The sequence below is a fragment of the Salmo salar genome, chromosome ssa12 (assembly GCF_905237065.1).
Source record: "Salmo salar chromosome ssa12, Ssal_v3.1, whole genome shotgun sequence".
Classification (NCBI taxonomy): Eukaryota; Metazoa; Chordata; class Actinopteri; order Salmoniformes; family Salmonidae; genus Salmo; species Salmo salar.
Genome location: NC_059453.1, coordinates 7,012,501 through 7,035,000, shown reverse-complemented (window position 1 = coordinate 7,035,000; position 22,500 = coordinate 7,012,501). Strand labels below are relative to the sequence as shown.

The 22,500-nt window shown below is 46.6% G+C and overlaps 1 protein-coding gene across 1 annotated transcript in view; it reads right to left on the bottom strand.

Moving 5' to 3' along the window:
* Window positions 1–22,500, bottom strand: part of LOC106593331 (protein sidekick-1) — a 607,750-nt gene that overhangs the window by 159,838 nt on the left and 425,412 nt on the right. Inside the window, 1 exon segment of the mRNA XM_045692043.1 lies at window positions 7,843–7,990. Coding sequence (XP_045547999.1) covers window positions 7,843–7,990 — 148 coding nt within the window.

Below are 22,500 nucleotides of genomic sequence, written 5' to 3'. Positions count from 1 at the left end.
GACATTATGCTGACTTGTCAGGACATTCTAGTGACTTGTCAGTACATTCTAGTGACTTGTCAGGACATTCTGCTGACTTGTCAGGACATTCTAGTGACTTGTCAGGACATTATGCTGACTTGTCAGGACATTCTAGTGACTTGTCAGTACATTCTAGTGACTTGTCAGGACATTCTAGTGACTTGTCAGTATATTCTGCTGACTTGTCAGGACATTCTGCTGACTTGTCAGGACATTCTAGTGACTTGTCAGGACATTATGCTGACTTGTCAGGACATTCTAGTGACTTGTCAGGACATTATGCTGACTTGTCAGGACATTCTAGTGACTTGTCAGTACATTCTAGTGACTTGTCAGGACATTCTGTTGACTTGTCAGGACATTCTAGTGACTTGTCAGGACATTCTAGTGACTTGTCAGGACATTCAGTGGCAGTGGCAGTGGCACCACAGACACTGATGGTGGATGCTGTATAATGGAGGTGGATGGTGTATAGTGGAGGTGGATGGTGTATAATGGAGGTCGATGGTGGATGGTGTATAATGGAGGTGGATGGTGTATAATGGAGGTGGATGGTGTATAATGGAGGTGGATGGTGTATACTGGTGGTAGATGGTGTACACTGGAGGTGGATGGTGTATACTGGTGGTAGATGGTGTATACTGGAGGTGGATGCTGTATAATGGAGGTGGATGGTGTATAGTGGAGGTGGATGGTGGATGGTGTATAATGGAGGTGGATGGTGTATAATGGAGGAGGATGGTGTATAATGGAGGTGGATGGTGTATACTGGAGGTGGATGGTGTAAAGTGGAGGTGGATGGTGTATAATGGAGGAGGATGGTGTATACTAGAGGTGGATGGTGTATACTGGAGGAGGATGGTGTATAGTGGAGGTGGATGGGGTATAGTGGATGTGGATGGGGTATAGTGGAGGTGGATGGTGTATAGTGGAGGTGGATGGTGTATAATGGAGGAGGATGGTGTATACTGGAGGTGGATGGTGTATACTGGAGGTGGATGGTGTATAGTGGAGGTGGATGGTGTATAATGGAGGTGGATGGTGTATAATGGTGGAGGATGGTGTATAATGGAGGTGGATGGTGTATAGTGGAGGTGGATGGTGTATAATGGAGGTGGATGGTGTATAATGGAGGTGGATGGTGGATGGTGTATAATGGAGGTGGATGGTGTATAGTGGAAGTGGATGGTGTATAGTGGAAGTGGATGGTGTATACTGGTGGTAGATGGTGTATACTGGAGGTGGATGGTGGATACTGGAGGTGGATGGTGGATAGTGGAGGTGGATGGTGTATAATGGAGGTGGATGGTGTATACTGGAGGTGGATGGTGTATACTGGAGGTGGATGGTGTATACTGGAGGTGGATGGTGTATACTGGAGGAGGATGGTGTATAATGGAGGTGGATGGTGTATACTGGAGGTGGATGGTGTATACTGGAGGTGGATGGTGTATACTGGAGGTGGATGGTGGATACTGGAGGTGGATGGTGTATACTGGAGGAGGATGGTGTATACTGGAGGTGGATGGTGTATACTGGAGGTGGATGGTGTATAATGGAGGTGGATGGTGTATAATGGAGGTGGATGGTGTATAACGAGCGTTCAACAACATTAGACACAGAAAGAATGTCTACAGTTTGTGTGAGTGAATAGCATGTAGCACTGCTAAAGATTGATGATGATTGATGGGAGAGGGAGGGGGAGGGGGGGAGGGAGAAGGAAAGTGAGAGAGAGGGGAGAGGGAGAAAGAGAGGGAGAGAGAGGGAAGGAGGGGGAGAGGGAGAGGGAGGGGGCGAGGGAAGGAGGCAGAGAGAGAAGGACAGAGATTGAAAGTCATTTTAAGTCATTTTAAAAGTAGTTTCTTTTAAACCAAAATGAAAAGGTTTGAGAGTTCCACTCCTCAGCCCTGTGTCCTGATTTATCTGCCATTTATGCAGATTCCTTCCCTGTAAATGGTTTCTCTTTTACCATGTTAATGGTGTGTGTGTGTGTGTGTGTGTGTGTGTGTGTGTGTGTGTGTGTGTGTGTGTGGTAATTGGCTACTTCAATGAGGTTTCTCAGTTTGGAGGAAATCTGGGGTCCTTTGATCAGACAGGGACTCTCCTTGGACACCTTGACTCTATTGACCCTATGCCTCCATGGAGACCGTTGCCGTAACGACTCCCTGATCACCCAGACAGACAGAGAGAAATAAGAAATGTAATGTTTTCTTGGTGTGATGAAGTCTAACAGCAGACTGTAGTGTGACATCATCTAGTCTAACAGCAGACTGTAGTGTGACATCATCTAGTCTAACAGTGGACTGTAGTGTGACATCATCTAGTCTAACAGTGGACTGTAGTGTGACATCATCTAGTCTAACAGTGGACTGTAATGTGACATCATCTAGTCTAACAGTGGACTGTAGTGTGACATCATCTAGTCTAACAGCAGACTGTAGTGTGACATCATCTAGTCTAACAGTGGACTGTAGTGTGACATCATCTAGTCTAACAGCAGACTGTAGTGTGACATCATCTAGTCTAACAGTGGACTGTAGTGTGACATCATCTAGTCTAACAGTGGACTGTAGTGTGACATCATCTAGTCTAACAGTGGACTGTAGTGTGACATCATCTAGTCTAACAGTGGACTGTAGTGACATCATCTAGTCTAACAGCAGACTGTAGTGACATCATCTAGTCTAACAGTGGACTGTAGTGTGACATCATCTAGTCTAACAGTGGACTGTAGTGGCATCATCTAGTCTAACAGCAGACTGTAGTGACATCATCTAGTTTAACAGAGGACTGTAGTGTGACATCATCCAGTCTAACAGTGGACTGTAGTGACATCATCTAGTCTAACAAAGGACTGTAGTGACATCATCTAGTCTAACAGTGGACTGTAGTGACATCATCTAGTGTAACAGTGGACTGTAGTGACATCATCTAGTCTAACAGAGGACTGTAGTGACATCATCTAGTGTAACAATGGACTGTAGTGTGACAACATCTAGTCAAACAGTGGACTGTAGTGTGACATCATCTAGTCTAACAGTGGACTGTAGTGACATCATCTAGTCTAACAGTGGACTGTAGTGTGACATCATCTAGTCTAACAGTGGACTGTAGTGACATCATCTAGTCTAACAGAGGACTGTAGTGACATCATCTTGTCTAACAGTGGACTGTAGTGTGACATCATCTAGTCTAACAGTGGACTGTAGTGTGACATCATCCAGTCTAACAGTGGACTGTTGTGACATCATCTAGTCTAACAGTGGACTGTAGTGACATCATCTAGTCTAACAGTGGACTGTAGTGTGACATCATCTAGTCTAACAGTGGACTGTAGTGACATCATCTAGTCTAACAGTGGACTGTAGTGTGACATCATCTAGTCTAACAGTGGACTGTAGTGACATCATCTAGTCTAACAGTGGACTGTTGTGACATCATCTAGTCTAACAGTGGACTGTAGTGACATCATCTAGTCTAACAGTGGACTGTAGTGTGACATCATCTAGTCTAACAGTGGACTGTAGTGACATCATCTAGTCTAACAGTGGACTGTAGTGTGACATCATCTAGTCTAACAGTGGACTGTAGTGACATCATCTAGTCTAACAGTGGACTGTAGTGTGACATCATCTAGTCTAACAGAGGACTGTAGTGACATCATCTAGTCTAACAGTGGACTGTAGTGACATCATCTAGTCTAACAGTGGACTGTAGTGTGACATCATCTAGTCTAACAGTGGACTGTAGTGTGACATCATCTAGTCTAACAGTGGACTGTAGTGTGACATCATCTAGTCTAACAGTGGACTGTTGTGACATCATCTAGTCTAACAGTGGACTGTAGTGACATCATCTAGTCTAACAGTGGACTGTAGTGTGACATCATCTAGTCTAACAGTGGGCTGTAGTGACATCATCTAGTCTAACAGTGGACTGTAGTGACATCATCTAGACTAACAGTGGACTGTAGTGACATTATCTAGTCTAACAGTGGACTGTAGTGTGACATCATCTAGTCTAACAGTGGACTGTAGTGACATCATCTAGTCTAACAGTGGACTGTAGTGTGACATCATCTAGTCTAACAGTGGACTGTAGTGACATCATCTAGTCTAACAGTGGACTGTAGTGTGACATCATCTAGTCTAACAGTGGACTGTAGTGACATCATCCAGTCTACTGGAGGTGTTTCTACTTTAATAATAATAATATTATTCATCAATATTGCCTACTAGTTTATAACTCTCTCTCTCTCTCTACCTCTCTTCTCTCTCTCTACCTCTCTTCATCTCTCTTCTCTCTCTCTCTCTCTCTCTCTTCCTCTCTTCTCTCTCTCTCTCTACCTCTCTTCTCTCGCTCTCTCTACCTCTCTTCTACCTCTACCTCTCTCTCTGCCTCCCTCTCTCTCTCTCTCTCTCTACCTCTACCTCTCTCTCTCTGCCTCTACCTCTCTCTCTTTGCCTCTCTCACTCTCTACCTCTACCTCTCTCTCTCTGCCTCTCTCTCTCTCTCTCTCTCTCTCTCTCTCTCTCTCTACCTCTCTCTCTCTGCCTCCTCTCTCTCTCTCTCTACCTCTCTCTCTCTCTCTCTCTCTCTCTCTCTACCTCTCTCTCTCTGCCTCCCTCTCTCTCTCTCTCTCTCTCTCTCTCTCTACCTCTTGCTCTCTCTACCTCTACCTCTCTCTCTACCTCTCTCTCTCTGCCTCCCTCTCTCTCTCTCTCTCTCTCTCTCACTCTCTCTACCTCTACCTCTGTCTCTCTTATTGCTCTCTCTCTCTACCTCTACCTCTCTCTATCTGCCTCCCTCTCTCTCTCTCTCTCTCTCTCTGTCTGCTGAACAGATTACAACATGTGTGTAGAAAATGAGAAACACATATTATTGTATTTCTGTCAGTTATTTCTGGACTCAAACTGTCTGGTTAAAGCAGCTAGACACTAATAATGACATATCATAGATATATGGGATGATAGAGAGACAGAGAGAGAGAGATGACATAGATATATGGGACGATAGAGAGACAGAGAGAGAGATGACATAGATATATGGGACGATAGAGAGACAGAGAGAGAGAGATGACATAGATATATGGGACAATAGAGAGACAGAGAGATGACATAGATATATGGGATGATAGAGAGACAGAGAGAGAGAGATGACATAGATATATGGGATGATGAGAGAGACGAGAGAGAGAGAGATGACATAGATATATGGGACGATAGAGAGACGAGAGAGAGAGATGTAGGGAGAGGAGGGGAGAGAAAGAGGGAGAGAGAGAGAGAGGTAGGGAGAGGAGGGGAGAGAAAGAGGGGGAGAGAGAGAGAGAGAGAGAGAGAGAGAGAGAGAGAGAGAGAGAGAGAGAGAGAGAGAGAGAGGGAGAGGAGGGAGAGAGAGGTAGGGAGAGGAGGGGAGAGAAAGAGGGAGAGAGAGAGAGGTAGAGAGAGAGAGGTAGGGAGAGAGAGAGAGAGAGGTAGAGAGAGAGAGAGATAGAGAGAGAGGTAGAGAGAGAGGGAGAGAGAGGTAGAGAGAGAGAGAGAGATGTAGGGAGAGGAGGGGAGAGAGGTAGGGAGAGGAGGGGAGAGAGAGAGAGAGAGAGATGACAGATATATGATAGATATATGGGACGATAGAGAGACAGAGAGACAGAGAGACAAAGGAGGGGAGAGAGAGATTTAGGGAGAGGAGGGGAGAGAAAGGGAGAGAGAGAGAGACAAAGGAGGGGGGAGAGAGAGAGAGAGAAAGAGAGAGATTTAGGGAGATGAGGGGAGAGAAAGAGGGAGAGAGAGAGAGAGACAAAGGAGGGGGGAGAAAGGGGGGGAGAGAGAGATTTAGGGAGAGGGATGGAGAGAAAGGGGGAGAGATAGAGGGAAAGAAAAACAGATAAGATGAGACTGATAGTAGATTTCATTCCGTCTGTCGTAGATCTGAGTCATTGTTAAGTTGGTTGTTCTCTCTCTCTCTCTCTCTCTCTCTCTCTCTCTCTCTCTCTCTCTCTCTCTCCAGTTGAGAATGGGCCAGTTCCATCAATACAGTGCATTGTAATTACCCACATCTCTGTGTTCTCTCTGGGGAGAGTACATACACACACAGACAGCATAATGTCCTGACAAACCCTCCCCTAAACCGGACGACGCACAACCCCATGGGGCTCCTGGTCACGGCCGGCTGTGAAGCCTGGAATCGAACCCAAGGCTGTAGTGGCGCCTCAGCACTGCAGTGCCTTAGACCGCTGGGCCACTAGGGAGGTCACTATTTTCATCAATATCGTCTGTGATGACTGGTTGACTGAGCATATGAAGAATAAATAGAGAGAACGATAGAGAGAGATGGAGGAGAAAGAGATGGAGGAGAGAGAGAGAGCGATGGAGGAGAGAGAGAGAGTGATGGAGGAGAGAGAGACAGATGGAGGAGAGAGAGAGATGGAGGAGAGAGAAGTGAGAGAGAGAGGAGAGAGAGAAGTGAGAGAGAGATGGAGGAGAGAGAGAAGTGAGAGAGATGGAGGAGAGAAAGAGAGAGAGATGGAGGAGAGAGAGAAGTGTGTGAGAGAGAGAGAGAGAGAGAGAGAGAGATGGAGAGAGAGAGAAGTGAGAGAGAGAGGAGAGAGAGAAGTGAGAGAGATGGAGGAGAGAGAGATGGAGGAGAGAGAGAAGTGAGAGAGATGGAGGAGAGAGAGATGGAGAAGAGAGAGAGAGAGAAAAGTGAGAGAGATGAAGGAGAGAGAGATGGAGAAGAGAGATAGCAGGGTTGGTGTTTTGGTGAGAATGAGTGTTACATGCACCTCACTGAAATGGTCTTACAACAACACACACACACACACACACACACACACACACACACACACACACACACACACACACACACACACACACACACACACACACACACACACACACACTTACAGAAGCCTCAGTATCGTACTGATGAATATAAATTGCTAATTTCAGAGTAAATGGGTCCTAAACAAAATACCTCCCTGCCTCTCTCCTCTCTTTCTCTCTCCCCCCTTTACCCTCTCCTCTCCCTTCTCCTCCCTCCTCCCCCTCTCCTCTCGTTCTCTCTCCCCCTTTACCCTCTCCTCTCCCTTCTCCTCCCTCTCCCCTCTCCTCTCGTTCTCTCTCCCCCTTTTACCCTCTCCTCTCCCTTCTCCTCCCTCCTCCCCCTCTCCTCTCTCCTCTCTCCTCCCTTTACCCTCTCCTCTCCCTTCTCCTCCCTCCTCCCCCTCTCCTCTCATTCTCTCTCCCCCCTTTACCCTCTCCTCTCCCTTCTCCTCCCTCCTCCCCTCTCCTCTCTCTCTCTCCTCCCTTTAACCTCTCCTCTCCCTTCTCCTCCCTCCTCCCCCTCTCCTCTCTTTCTCTCTCCCCCTTTACCCTCTCCTCTCCCTTCTCCTCCCTCCTCCCCTCTCCTCTCTCCTCTCTCCTCCCTTTACCCTCTCCTCTCCCTTCTCCTCCCTCCTCCCCTCTCTCTCCTCTCTCCCCCTTTACCCTCTCCTCTCCCTTCTCCTCCCTCCTCCCCCCTCTCCTCTCTTTCCTTCTCTCTCCCCTTTACCCTCTCCTCTCCCTTCTCCTCCCTCCTCCCCTCTCCTCTCATTCTCTCTCCCCCCTTTTCCCTCCCCTGATCCCTCTCATACCCCTCCTCTCCTCTCTCCTCTCCTATCTCCTTCTCTCCTCCTCTCTACGTGTGTATGTGTGTCTATGTATAATGTGTGTCTGTGTCTATGTGTGTCTATGTCTATGTGTGTCTGTGTCTATGTGTGTCTGTGTCTATGTGTGTCTGTGTATAATGTGTGTCTGTCTGTGTGTGTGTTAGTCCCGCCCTTACCTCTGTGTCTCGCCGCTGTATTGGCCGCGGCCCACTTCATTGACAGCGCAGAGTCTGAACTGATAGGTCCTGGCAGGGGTGAGTCCGCCCACCGTCACCTGTGTCACAGCAGGCCCCACCTCCGACGTGTACACCTTCCATGGAGAGTCTTACGAGACATGACATAAAGGGGTTATAACAGGACATAAAGTTCATTGGTCAACGAACACAATCAATCAATTAATAAAAAGGAGGAAGAACGAAGAAAGAAACCAGTTAAGGCCTTCTAGTCTCCTCTCTCCCTCTCTAGTGTATAACCTACATCTCTACCTCCTCTCTCTCCCTCTCTAGTGTATAACCTACATCTCTACCTCCTCTCTCCCTCTCTAGTGTATAACCTACATCTCTACCTCCTCTCTCCCTCTCTAGTGTATAACCTACATCTCTACCTCCTCTCTCCCTCTCTAGTGTATAACCTACATCTCTACCTCCTCTCTCCCTCTCTAGTGTATAACCTACATCTCTACCTCCTCTCTCCTCTCTCTAGTGTATAACCTACATCTCTACCTCCTCTCTCCCTCTCTAGTGTATAACCTACATCTCTACCTCCTCTCTCCCTCTCTAGTGTATAACCTACATCTCTACCTCCTCTCTCCCTCTCTAGTGTATAACCTACATCTCTACCTCCTCTCTCCCTCTCTAGTGTATAACCTACATCTCTACCTCCTCTCTCCCTCTCTAGTGTATAACCTACATCTCTACCTCCTCTCTCCCTCTCTAGTGTATAACCTACATCTCTACCTCCTCTCTCCCTCTCTAGTGTATAACCTACATCTCTACCTCCTCTCTCCCTCTCTAGTGTATAACCTACATCTCTACCTCCTCTCTCCCTCTCTAGTGTATAACCTACATCTCTACCTCCTCTCTCCCTCTCTAGTGTATAACCTACATCTCTACCTCCTCTCTCCCTCTCTAGTGTATAACCTACATCTCTACCTCCTCTCTCCCTCTCTAGTGTATAACCTACATCTCTACCTCCTCTCTCCCTCTCTAGTGTATAACCTACATCTCTACCTCCTCTCTCCCTCTCTAGTGTATAACCTACATCTCTACCTCCTCTCTCTCCCTCTCTAGTGTATAACCTACATCTCTACCTCCTCTCTCCCTCTCTAGTGTATAACCTACATCTCTACCTCCCTCTCTCCCTCTCTAGTGTATAACCTACATCTCTACCTCCTCTCTCCCTCTCTAGTGTATAACCTACATCTCTACCTCCTCTCTCCCTCTCTAGTGTATAACCTACATCTCTACCTCCTCTCTCCCTCTCTAGTGTATAACCTACATCTCTACCTCCTCTCTCCCTCTCTGAGTGTATAACCTACATCTCTACCTCCTCTCTCCCTCTCTAGTGTATAACCTACATCTCTACCTCCTCTCTCTCCCTCTCTAGTGTATAACCTACATCTCTACCTCCTCTCTCCCTCTCTAGTGTATAACCTACATCTCTACCTCCTCTCTCCCTCTCTAGTGTATAACCTACATCTCTACCTCCCTCTCTCCCTCTCTAGTGTATAACCCACATCTCTACCTCCTCTCTCCCTCTCTAGTGTATAACCTACATCTCTACCTCCTCTCTCCCTCTCTAGTGTATAACCTACATCTCTACCTCCTCTCTCTCCCTCTCTAGTGTATAACCTACATCTCTACCTCCTCTCTCCCTCTCTAGTGTATAACCTACATCTCTACCTCCTCTCTCCCTCTCTAGTGTATAACCTACATCTCTACCTCCTCTCTCCCTCTCTAGTGTATAACCTACATCTCTACCTCCTCTCTCCCTCTCTAGTGTATAACCTACATCTCTACCTCCTCTCTCCCTCTCTAGTGTATAACCTACATCTCTACCTCCTCTCTCCCTCTCTAGTGTATAACCTACATCTCTACCTCCTCTCTCTCCCTCTCTAGTGTATAACCTACATCTCTACCTCCTCTCTCCCTCTCTAGTGTATAACCTACATCTCTACCTCCCTCTCTCCCTCTCTAGTGTATAACCTACATCTCTACCTCCTCTCTCCCTCTCTAGTGTATAACCTACATCTCTACCTCCTCTCTCCCTCTCTAGTGTATAACCTACATCTCTACCTCCTCTCTCCCTCTCTAGTGTATAACCTACATCTCTACCTCCTCTCTCCCTCTCTAGTGTATAACCTACATCTCTACCTCCTCTCTCTCCTCTCTAGTGTATAACCTACATCTCTACCTCCTCTCTCCCTCTCTAGTGTATAACCTACATCTCTACCTCCCTCTCTCCCTCTCTAGTGTATAACCTACATCTCTACCTCCTCTCTCCCTCTCTAGTGTATAACCTACATCTCTACCTCCTCTCTCTCCCTCTCTAGTGTATAACCCACATCTCTACCTCCTCTCTCCCTCTCTAGTGTATAACCTACATCTCTACCTCCTCTCTCCCTCTCTAGTGTATAACCTACATCTCTACCTCCTCTCTCCCTCTCTAGTGTATAACCTACATCTCTACCTCCTCTCTCTCCCTCTCTAGTGTATAACCTACATCTCTACCTCCCTCTCTCCCTCTCTAGTGTATAACCTACATCTCTACCTCCTCTCTCCCTCTCTAGTGTATAACCTACATCTCTACCTCCTCTCTCTCCCTCTCTAGTGTATAACCCACATCTCTACCTCCTCTCTCCCTCTCTAGTGTATAACCTACATCTCTACCTCCTCTCTCCCTCTCTAGTGTATAACCTACATCTCTACCTCCTCTCTCCCTCTCTAGTGTATAACCTACATCTCTACCTCCTCTCTCCCTCTCTAGTGTATAACCTACATCTCTACCTCCTCTCTCTCCCTCTCTAGTGTATAACCTACATCTCTACCTCCTCTCTCCCTCTCTAGTGTATAACCTACATCTCTACCTCCTCTCTCCCTCTCTAGTGTATAACCTACATCTCTACCTCCTCTCTCCCTCTCTAGTGTATAACCTACATCTCTACCTCCTCTCTCCCTCTCTAGTGTATAACCTACATCTCTACCTCCTCTCTCTCCCTCTCTAGTGTATAACCTACATCTCTACCTCCTCTCTCCCTCTCTAGTGTATAACCTACATCTCTACCTCCTCTCTCCCTCTCTAGTGTATAACCTACATCTCTACCTCCTCTCTCCCTCTCTAGTGTATAACCCACATCTCTACCTCCTCTCTCCCTCTCTAGTGTATAACCTACATCTCTACCTCCTCTCTCCCTCTCTAGTGTATAACCTACATCTCTACCTCCTCTCTCCCTCTCTAGTGTATAACCTACATCTCTACCTCCTCTCTCCCTCTCTAGTGTATAACCTACATCTCTACCTCCTCTCTCCCTCTCTAGTGTATAACCCACATCTCTACCTCCTCTCTCCCTCTCTAGTGTATAACCCACATCTCTACCTCCTCTCTCCCTCTCTAGTGTATAACCTACATCTCTACCTCCTCTCTCCCTCTCTAGTGTATAACCTACATCTCTACCTCCTCTCTCCCTCTCTAGTGTATAACCTACATCTCTACCTCCTCTCTCCCTCTCTAGTGTATAACCTACATCTCTACCTCCTCTCTCCCTCTCTAGTGTATAACCTACATCTCTACCTCTCTCTCTCCCTCTCTAGTGTATAACCTACATCTCTACCTCCTCTCTCCCTCTCTAGTGTATAACCTACATCTCTACCTCCTCTCTCCCTCTCTAGTGTATAACCTACATCTCTACCTCCTCTCTCCCTCTCTAGTGTATAACCTACATCTCTACCTCCTCTCTCCCTCTCTAGTGTATAACCTACATCTCTACCTCCTCTCTCCCTCTCTAGTGTATAACCTACATCTCTACCTCCTCTCTCCCTCTCTAGTGTATAACCTACATCTCTACCTCCTCTCTCCCTCTCTAGTGTATAACCCACATCTCTACCTCTCTCTCTCCCTCTCTAGTGTATAACCTACATCTCTACCTCCTCTCTCCCTCTCTAGTGTATAACCTACATCTCTACCTCCTCTCTCTCCCTCTCTAGTGTATAACCTACATCTCTACCTCCTCTCTCCCTCTCTAGTGTATAACCTACATCTCTACCTCCTCTCTCTCCCTCTCTAGTGTATAACCTACATCTCTACCTCCTCTCTCCCTCTCTAGTGTATAACCTACATCTCTACCTCTCTCTCTCCCTCTCTAGTGTATAACCTACATCTCTACCTCCTCTCTCCCTCTCTAGTGTATAACCTACATCTCTACCTCCTCTCTCCCTCTCTAGTGTATAACCTACATCTCTACCTCCTCTCTCCCTCTCTAGTGTATAACCTACATCTCTACCTCCTCTCTCTCCTCTCTAGTGTATAACCTACATCTCTACCTCCTCTCTCCCTCTCTAGTGTATAACCTACATCTCTACCTCCTCTCTCCCTCTCTAGTGTATAACCTACATCTCTACCTCCTCTCTCCCTCTCTAGTGTATAACCTACATCTCTACCTCCTCTCTCCCTCTCTAGTGTATAACCTACATCTCTACCTCCTCTCTCCCTCTCTAGTGTATAACCTACATCTCTACCTCCTCTCTCCCTCTCTAGTGTATAACCTACATCTCTACCTCCTCTCTCCCTCTCTAGTGTATAACCTACATCTCTACCTCCTCTCTCCCTCTCTAGTGTATAACCTACATCTCTACCTCCTCTCTCCCTCTCTAGTGTATAACCTACATCTCTACCTCCTCTCTCCCTCTCTAGTGTATAACCTACATCTCTACCTCCTCTCTCCCTCTCTAGTGTATAACCTACATCTCTACCTCCTCTCTCTCCCTCTCTAGTGTATAACCTACATCTCTACCTCCTCTCTCCCTCTCTAGTGTATAACCTACATCTCTACCTCCTCTCTCCCTCTCTAGTGTATAACCTACATCTCTACCTCCTCTCTCCCTCTCTAGTGTATAACCTACATCTCTACCTCCTCTCTCCCTCTCTAGTGTATAACCTACATCTCTACCTCTCTCTCTCCCTCTCTAGTGTATAACCTACATCTCTACCTCCTCTCTCTCCCTCTCTAGTGTATAACCTACATCTCTACCTCCTCTCTCCCTCTCTAGTGTATAACCTACATCTCTACCTCCTCTCTCCCTCTCTAGTGTATAACCTACATCTCTACCTCCTCTCTCCCTCTCTAGTGTATAACCTACATCTCTACCTCCTCTCTCCCTCTCTAGTGTATAACCTACATCTCTACCTCCTCTCTCCCTCTCTAGTGTATAACCTACATCTCTACCTCCTCTCTCCCTCTCTAGTGTATAACCTACATCTCTACCTCCTCTCTCTCCCTCTCTAGTGTATAACCTACATCTCTACCTCCTCTCTCTCCCTCTCTAGTGTATAACCTACATCTCTACCTCCTCTCTCCCTCTCTAGTGTATAACCTACATCTCTACCTCCTCTCTCCCTCTCTAGTGTATAACCTACATCTCTACCTCCTCTCTCCCTCTCTAGTGTATAACCTACATCTCTACCTCCTCTCTCCCTCTCTAGTGTATAACCTACATCTCTACCTCCTCTCTCCCTCTCTAGTGTATAACCTACATCTCTACCTCCTCTCTCCCTCTCTAGTGTATAACCTACATCTCTACCTCCTCTCTCCCTCTCTAGTGTGTAACCTACATCTCTACCTCCTCTCTCCCTCTCTAGTGTATAACCTACATCTCTACCTCCTCTCTCCTCTCTAGTGTATAACCTACATCTCTACCTCCTCTCTCCCTCTCTAGTGTATAACCTACATCTCTACCTCCTCTCTCCCTCTCTAGTGTATAACCTACATCTCTACCTCCTCTCTCTCCCTCTCTAGTGTATAACCTACATCTCTACCTCCTCTCTCCCTCTCTAGTGTATAACCTACATCTCTACCTCCTCTCTCCTCTCTAGTGTATAACCTACATCTCTACCTCCTCTCTCTCCCTCTCTAGTGTATAACCTACATCTCTACCTCCTCTCTCCCTCTCTAGTGTATAACCTACATCTCTACCTCCTCTCTCCCTCTCTAGTGTATAACCTACATCTCTACCTCCTCTCTCTCCCTCTCTAGTGTATAACCTACATCTCTACCTCCTCTCTCTCCCTCTCTAGTGTATAACCTACATCTCTGCCTCCTCTCTCCCTCTCTAGTGTATAACCTACATCTCTACCTCCTCTCTCCCTCTCTAGTGTATAACCTACATCTCTACCTCCTCTCTCTCCCTCTCTAGTGTATAACCTACATCTCTACCTCCTCTCTCCCTCTCTAGTGTATAACCTACATCTCTACCTCGTCTCTCCCTCTCTAGTGTATAACCTACATCTCTACCTCCTCTCTCCCTCTCTAGTGTATAACCTACATCTCTACCTCCTCTCTCCCTCTCTAGTGTATAACCTACATCTCTACCTCCTCTCTCTCCCTCTCTAGTGTATAACCTACATCTCTACCTCCTCTCTCCTCTCTAGTGTATAACCTACATCTCTACCTCCTCTCTCCCTCTCTAGTGTATAACCTACATCTCTACCTCCTCTCTCTCCCTCTCTAGTGTATAACCTACATCTCTACCTCCTCTCTCCCTCTCTAGTGTATAACCTACATCTCTACCTCCTCTCTCCCTCTCTAGTGTATAACCTACATCTCTACCTCCTCTCTCCCTCTCTAGTGTATAGCCTGCATCTCTACCTCCTCTCTCCCTCTCTAGTGTATAACCTACATCTCTACCTCCTCTCTCCCTCTCTGAGTGTATAACCTACATCTCTACCTCCTCTCTCCTCTCTAGTGTATAACCTACATCTCTACCTCCTCTCTCCCTCTCTAGTGTATAACCTACATCTCTACCTCCTCTCTCTCCTCTCTAGTGTATAACCTACATCTCTACCTCCTCTCTCCCTCTCTAGTGTATAACCTACATCTCTACCTCCCTCTCTCCCTCTCTAGTGTATAACCTACATCTCTACCTCCTCTCTCCCTCTCTAGTGTATAACCTACATCTCTACCTCCTCTCTCCCTCTCTAGTGTATAACCTACATCTCTACCTCCTCTCTCCCTCTCTAGTGTATAACCTACATCTCTACCTCCTCTCTCTCCCTCTCTAGTGTATAACCTACATCTCTACCTCCTCTCTCCCTCTCTAGTGTATAACCTACATCTCTACCTCCTCTCTCTCCCTCTCTAGTGTATAACCTACATCTCTGCCTCCTCTCTCCTCTCTAGTGCATAACCTACATCTCTACCTCCTCTCTCTCCCTCTCTAGTGTATAACCTACATCTCTACCTCCTCTCTCCCTCTCTAGTGTATAACCTACATCTCTACCTCCTCTCTCCCTCTCTAGTGTATAACCTACATCTCTACCTCCTCTCTCCCTCTCTAGTGTATAACCTACATCTCTACCTCCTCTCTCCCTCTCTAGTGTATAACCTACATCTCTACCTCCTCTCTCCCTCTCTAGTGTATAACCTACATCTCTACCTCCTCTCTCCCTCTCTAGTGTATAACCTACATCTCTACCTCCTCTCTCCCTCTCTCTAGTGTATAACCCACATCTCTACCTCCTCTCTCCCTCTCTAGTGTATAACCTACATCTCTACCTCCTCTCTCCCTCTCTAGTGTATAACCTACATCTCTACCTCCTCTCTCCCTCTCTAGTGTATAACCTACATCTCTACCTCCTCTCTCCCTCTCTAGTGTATAACCTACATCTCTACCTCCTCTCTCCCTCTCTAGTGTATAACCTACATCTCTACCTCCTCTCTCCCTCTCTAGTGTATAACCTACATCTCTACCTCCTCTCTCCCTCTCTAGTGTATAACCTACATCTCTGCCTCCCTCTCTCCCTCTCTAGTGTATAACCTACATCTCTACCTCCTCTCTCCCTCTCTAGTGTATAACCTACATCTCTACCTCCTCTCTCTCCCTCTCTAGTGTATAACCTACATCTCTACCTCCTCTCTCCCTCTCTAGTGTATAACCTACATCTCACCTCCTCTCTCCCTCTCTAGTGTATAACCTACATCTCTACCTCCTCTCTCCCTCTCTAGTGTATAACCTACATCTCTACCTCCTCTCTCCCTCTCTAGTGTATAACCTACATCTCTACCTCCTCTCTCCCTCTCTAGTGTATAACCTACATCTCTACCTCCTCTCTCCCTCTCTAGTGTATAACCTACATCTCTACCTCCTCTCTCCCTCTCTAGTGTATAACCTACATCTCTACCTCCTCTCTCTCCTCTCTAGTGTATAACCTACATCTCTACCTCCTCTCTCTCCCTCTCTAGTGTATAACCTACATCTCTACCTCCTCTCTCCCTCTCTAGTGTATAACCTACATCTCTACCTCCTCTCTCTCCCTCTCTAGTGTATAACCTACATCTCTACCTCCTCTCTCCCTCTCTAGTGTATAACCTACATCTCTACCTCCTCTCTCCCTCTCTAGTGTATAACCTACATCTCTACCTCCCTCTCTCCCTCTCTAGTGTATAACCTACATCTCTACCTCCTCTCTCCCTCTCTAGTGTATAACCTACATCTCTACCTCCTCTCTCCCTCTCTAGTGTATAACCTACATCTCTACCTCCTCTCTCCCTCTCTAGTGTATAACCTACATCTCTACCTCCCCTCTCTCCCTCTCTAGTGTATAACCTACATCTCTACCTCCTCTCTCCCTCTCTAGTGTATAACCTACATCTCTACCTCCTCTCTCCCTCTCTAGTGTATAACCTACATCTCTACCTCCTCTCTCCCTCTCTAGTGTATAGCCCTACATCTCTACCTCCTCTCTCCCTCTCTAGTGTATAACCTACATCTCTACCTCCTCTCTCCCTCTCTAGTGTATAACCTACATCTCTACCTCCTCTCTCCCTCTCTAGTGTATAACCTACATCTCTACCTCCTCTCTCTCCTCTCTAGTGTATAACCTACATCTCTACCTCCTCTCTCCCTCTCTAGTGTATAACCTACATCTCTACCTCCTCTCTCCCTCTCTAGTGTATAACCTACATCTCTACCTCCTCTCTCCCTCTCTAGTGTATAACCTACATCTCTACCTCCTCTCTCCCTCTCTAGTGTATAACCTACATCTCTACCTCCTCTCTCCCTCTCTAGTGTATAACCTACATCTCTACCTCCTCTCTCCCTCTCTAGTGTATAACCTACATCTCTACCTCCTCTCTCCCTCTCTAGTGTATAACCTGCATCTCTACCTCCTCTCTCCCTCTCTAGTGTATAACCTACATCTCTACCTCCTCTCTCCCTCTCTAGTGTATAACCTACATCTCTACCTCCTCTCTCCCTCTCTAGTGTATAACCTACATCTCTACCTCCTCTCTCCCTCTCTAGTGTATAACCTACATCTCTACCTCCTCTCTCCCTCTCTAGTGTATAACCTACATCTCTACCTCCTCTCTCCCTCTCTAGTGTATAACCTACATCTCTACCTCCCTCTCTCCCTCTCTAGTGTATAACCTACATCTCTACCTCTCTCTCTCCCTCTCTAGTGTATAACCTACATCTCTACCTCCTCTCTCCCTCTCTAGTGTATAACCTACATCTCTACCTCCCTCTCTCCCTCTCTAGTGTATAACCTACATCTCTACCTCCTCTCTCCCTCTCTAGTGTATAGCCTACATCTCTACCTCCTCTCTCTCCCTCTCTAGTGTATAACCTACATCTCTACCTCCTCTCTCCCTCTCTAGTGTATAACCTACATCTCTACCTCCTCTCTCCCTCTCTAGTGTATAACCTACATCTCTACCTCTTCTCTCTCCCTCTCTAGTGTATAACCTACATCTCTACCTCCTCTCTCCCTCTCTAGTGTATAACCTACATCTCTACCTCCTCTCTCCCTCTCTAGTGTATAACCTACATCTCTACCTCCTCTCTCCCTCTCTAGTGTATAACCTACATCTCTACCTCCTCTCTCTCCCTCTCTAGTGTATAACCTACATCTCTACCTCTCTCTCTCCCTCTCTAGTGTATAACCTACATCTCTACCTCCTCTCTCCCTCTCTAGTGTATAACCTACATCTCTACCTCCCTCTCTCCCTCTCTAGTGTATAACCTACATCTCTACCTCCTCTCTCCCTCTCTAGTGTATAACCTACATCTCTACCTCCTCTCTCCCTCTCTAGTGTATAACCTACATCTCTACCTCCTCTCTCCCTCTCTAGTGTATAACCTACATCTCTACCTCCTCTCTCTCCCTCTCTAGTGTATAACCTACATCTCTACCTCCTCTCTCCCTCTCTAGTGTATAACCTACATCTCTACCTCCCTCTCTCCCTCTCTAGTGTATAACCTACATCTCTACCTCCTCTCTCCCTCTCTAGTGTATAACCTACATCTCTACCTCCTCTCTCCCTCTCTAGTGTATAACCTACATCTCTACCTCCTCTCTCCCTCTCTAGTGTATAACCTACATCTCTACCTCCTCTCTCCCTCTCTAGTGTATAACCTACATCTCTACCTCCTCTCTCTCCCTCTCTAGTGTATAACCTACATCTCTACCTCCTCTCTCCCTCTCTAGTGTATAACCTACATCTCTACCTCCTCTCTCCCTCTCTAGTGTATAACCTACATCTCTACCTCCTCTCTTCCCTCTCTAGTGTATAACCTACATCTCTACCTCCTCTCTCCCTCTCTAGTGTATAACCTACATCTCTACCTCCTCTCTCCCTCTCTAGTGTATAACCTACATCTCTACCTCCTCTCTCTCCCTCTCTAGTGTATAACCTACATCTCTACCTCCTCTCTCCCTCTCTAGTGTATAACCTACATCTCTACCTCCTCTCTCCCTCTCTAGTGTATAACCTACATCTCTACCTCCTCTCTCCCTCTCTAGTGTATAACCTACATCTCTACCTCCTCTCTCCCTCTCTAGTGTATAACCTACATCTCTACCTCCTCTCTCCCTCTCTAGTGTATAACCTACATCTCTACCTCCTCTCTCCCTCTCTAGTGTATAACCTACATCTCTACCTCCTCTCTCTCCCTCTCTAGTGTATAACCTACATCTCTACCTCCTCTCTCCCTCTCTAGTGTATAACCTACATCTCTACCTCCTCTCTCCCTCTCTAGTGTATAACCTACATCTCTACCTCCTCTCTCCCTCTCTAGTGTATAACCTACATCTCTACCTCCTCTCTCCCTCTCTAGTGTATAACCTACATCTCTACCTCCTCTCTCCCTCTCTAGTGTATAACCTACATCTCTACCTCCTCTCTCCCTCTCTAGTGTATAACCCACATCTCTACCTCCTCTCTCCCTCTCTAGTGTATAACCTACATCTCTACCTCCTCTCTCCCTCTCTAGTGTATAACCTACATCTCTACCTCCTCTCTCCCTCTCTAGTGTATAACCTACATCTCTACCTCCTCTCTCCCTCTCTAGTGTATAACCTACATCTCTACCTCCTCTCTCTCCCTCTCTAGTGTATAACCTACATCTCTACCTCCTCTCTCCCTCTCTAGTGTATAACCTACATCTCTACCTCCTCTCTCTCCCTCTCTAGTGTATAACCTACATCTCTACCTCCTCTCTCCCTCTCTAGTGTATAACCTACATCTCTACCTCCTCTCTCCCTCTCTAGTGTATAACCTACATCTCTACCTCCTCTCTCTCCCTCTCTAGTGTATAACCTACATCTCTACCTCCTCTCTCTCCCTCTCTAGTGTATAACCTACATCTCTACCTCCTCTCTCTCCCTCTCTAGTGTATAACCTACATCTCTACCTCCTCTCTCCCTCTCTAGTGTATAACCTACATCTCTACCTCCTCTCTCCCTCTCTAGTGTATAACCTACATCTCTACCTCCTCTCTCCCTCTCTAGTGTATAACCTACATCTCTACCTCCCTCTCTCCCTCTCTAGTGTATAACCTACATCTATACCTCCTCTCTCCCTCTCTAGTGTATAACCTACATCTCTACCTCCTCTCTCTCCCTCTCTAGTGTATAACCTACATCTCTACCTCCTCTCTCCCTCTCTAGTGTATAACCTACATCTCTACCTCCTCTCTCCCTCTCTAGTGTATAACCTACATCTCTACCTCCTCTCTCCCTCTCTAGTGTATAACCTACATCTCTACCTCCTCTCTCCCTCTCTAGTGTATAACCTACATCTCTACCTCCTCTCTCCCTCTCTAGTGTATAACCTACATCTCTACCTCCTCTCTCCCTCTCTAGTGTATAACCTACATCTCTACCTCCTCTCTCCCTCTCTAGTGTATAACCTACATCTCTACCTCCTCTCTCCCTCTCTAGTGTATAACCTACATCTCTACCTCCTCTCTCCCTCTCTAGTGTATAACCTACATCTCTACCTCCTCTCTCCCTCTCTAGTGTATAACCTACATCTCTACCTCCTCTCTCTCCCTCTCTAGTGTATAACCTACATCTCTACCTCCTCTCTCCCTCTCTAGTGTATAACCTACATCTCTACCTCCTCTCTCCCTCTCTAGTGTATAACCTACATCTCTACCTCCTCTCTCCCTCTCTAGTGTATAACCTACATCTCTACCTCCTCTCTCCCTCTCTAGTGTATAACCTACATCTCTACCTCCTCTCTCCCTCTCTAGTGTATAACCTACATCTCTACCTCCTCTCTCCCTCTCTAGTGTATAACCTACATCTCTACCTCCTCTCTCCCTCTCTAGTGTATAACCTACATCTCTACCTCCTCTCTCCCTCTCTAGTGTATAACCTACATCTCTACCTCCTCTCTCCCTCTCTAGTGTATAACCTACATCTCTACCTCCTCTCTCCCTCTCTAGTGTATAACCTACATCTCTACCTCCTCTCTCCCTCTCTAGTGTATAACCTACATCTCTACCTCCTCTCTCCCTCTCTAGTGTATAACCTACATCTCTACCTCCTCTCTCCCTCTCTAGTGTATAACCTACATCTCTACCTCCTCTCTCCCTCTCTAGTGTATAACCTACATCTCTACCTCCTCTCTCCCTCTCTAGTGTATAACCTACATCTCTACCTCCTCTCTCCCTCTCTAGTGTATAACCTACATCTCTACCTCCTCTCTCCCTCTCTAGTGTATAACCTACATCTCTACCTCCTCTCTCCCTCTCTAGTGTATAACCTACATCTCTACCTCCTCTCTCCCTCTCTAGTGTATAACCTACATCTCTACCTCCTCTCTCCCTCTCTAGTGTATAACCTACATCTCTACCTCCTCTCTCCCTCTCTAGTGTATAACCCACATCTCTACCTCCTCTCTCCCTCTCTAGTGTATAACCTACATCTCTACCTCCTCTCTCCCTCTCTAGTGTATAACCCACATCTCTACCTCCTCTCTCCCTCTCTAGTGTATAACCTACATCTCTACCTCCTCTCTCCCTCTCTAGTGTATAACCTACATCTCTACCTCCTCTCTCCCTCTCTAGTGTATAACCTACATCTCTACCTCCTCTCTCCCTCTCTAGTGTATAACCTACATCTCTACCTCCTCTCTCCCTCTCTAGTGTATAACCTACATCTCTACCTCCCTCTCTCCCTCTCTAGTGTATAACCTACATCTCTACCTCCTCTCTCCCTCTCTAGTGTATAACCTACATCTCTACCTCCTCTCTCCCTCTCTAGTGTATAACCTACATCTCTACCTCCTCTCTCCCTCTCTAGTGTATAACCTACATCTCTACCTCCTCTCTCCCTCTCTAGTGTATAACCTACATCTCTACCTCCCTCTCTCCCTCTCTAGTGTATAACCTACATCTCTACCTCCTCTCTCCCTCTCTAGTGTATAACCTACATCTCTACCTCCTCTCTCCCTCTCTAGTGTATAACCTACATCTCTACCTCCTCTCTCCCTCTCTAGTGTATAACCTACATCTCTACCTCCTCTCTCCCTCTCTAGTGTATAACCTACATCTCTACCTCCTCTCTCCCTCTCTAGTGTATAACCTACATCTCTACCTCCTCTCTCCCTCTCTAGTGTATAACCTACATCTCTACCTCCTCTCTCCCTCTCTAGTGTATAACCTACATCTCTACCTCCTCTCTCCCTCTCTAGTGTATAACCTACATCTCTACCTCCTCTCTCCCTCTCTAGTGTATAACCTACATCTCTACCTCTCTCTCTCCCTCTCTAGTGTATAACCTACATCTCTACCTCCTCTCTCCCTCTCTAGTGTATAACCTACATCTCTACCTCCTCTCTCCCTCTCTAGTGTATAACCTACATCTCTACCTCCTCTCTCCCTCTCTAGTGTATAACCTACATCTCTACCTCCTCTCTCTCCCTCTCTAGTGTATAACCTACATCTCTACCTCCTCTCTCTCCCTCTCTAGTGTATAACCTACATCTCTACCTCCTCTCTCTCCCTCTCTAGTGTATAACCTACATCTCTACCTCCTCTCTCCCTCTCTAGTGTATAACCTACATCTCTACCTCCTCTCTCCCTCTCTAGTGTATAACCTACATCTATATCATCTTTCCCTCTCTAGTGTATAACCTACATCTCTACCTCCTCTCTCTCCCTCTCTAGTGTATAACCTACATCTCTACCTCCCTCTCTCCCTCTCTAGTGTATAACCTACATCTCTACCTCCTCTCTCCCTCTCTAGTGTATAACCTACATCTCTACCTCCTCTCTCCCTCTCTAGTGTATAACCTACATCTCTACCTCCTCTCTCCCTCTCTAGTGTATAACCTA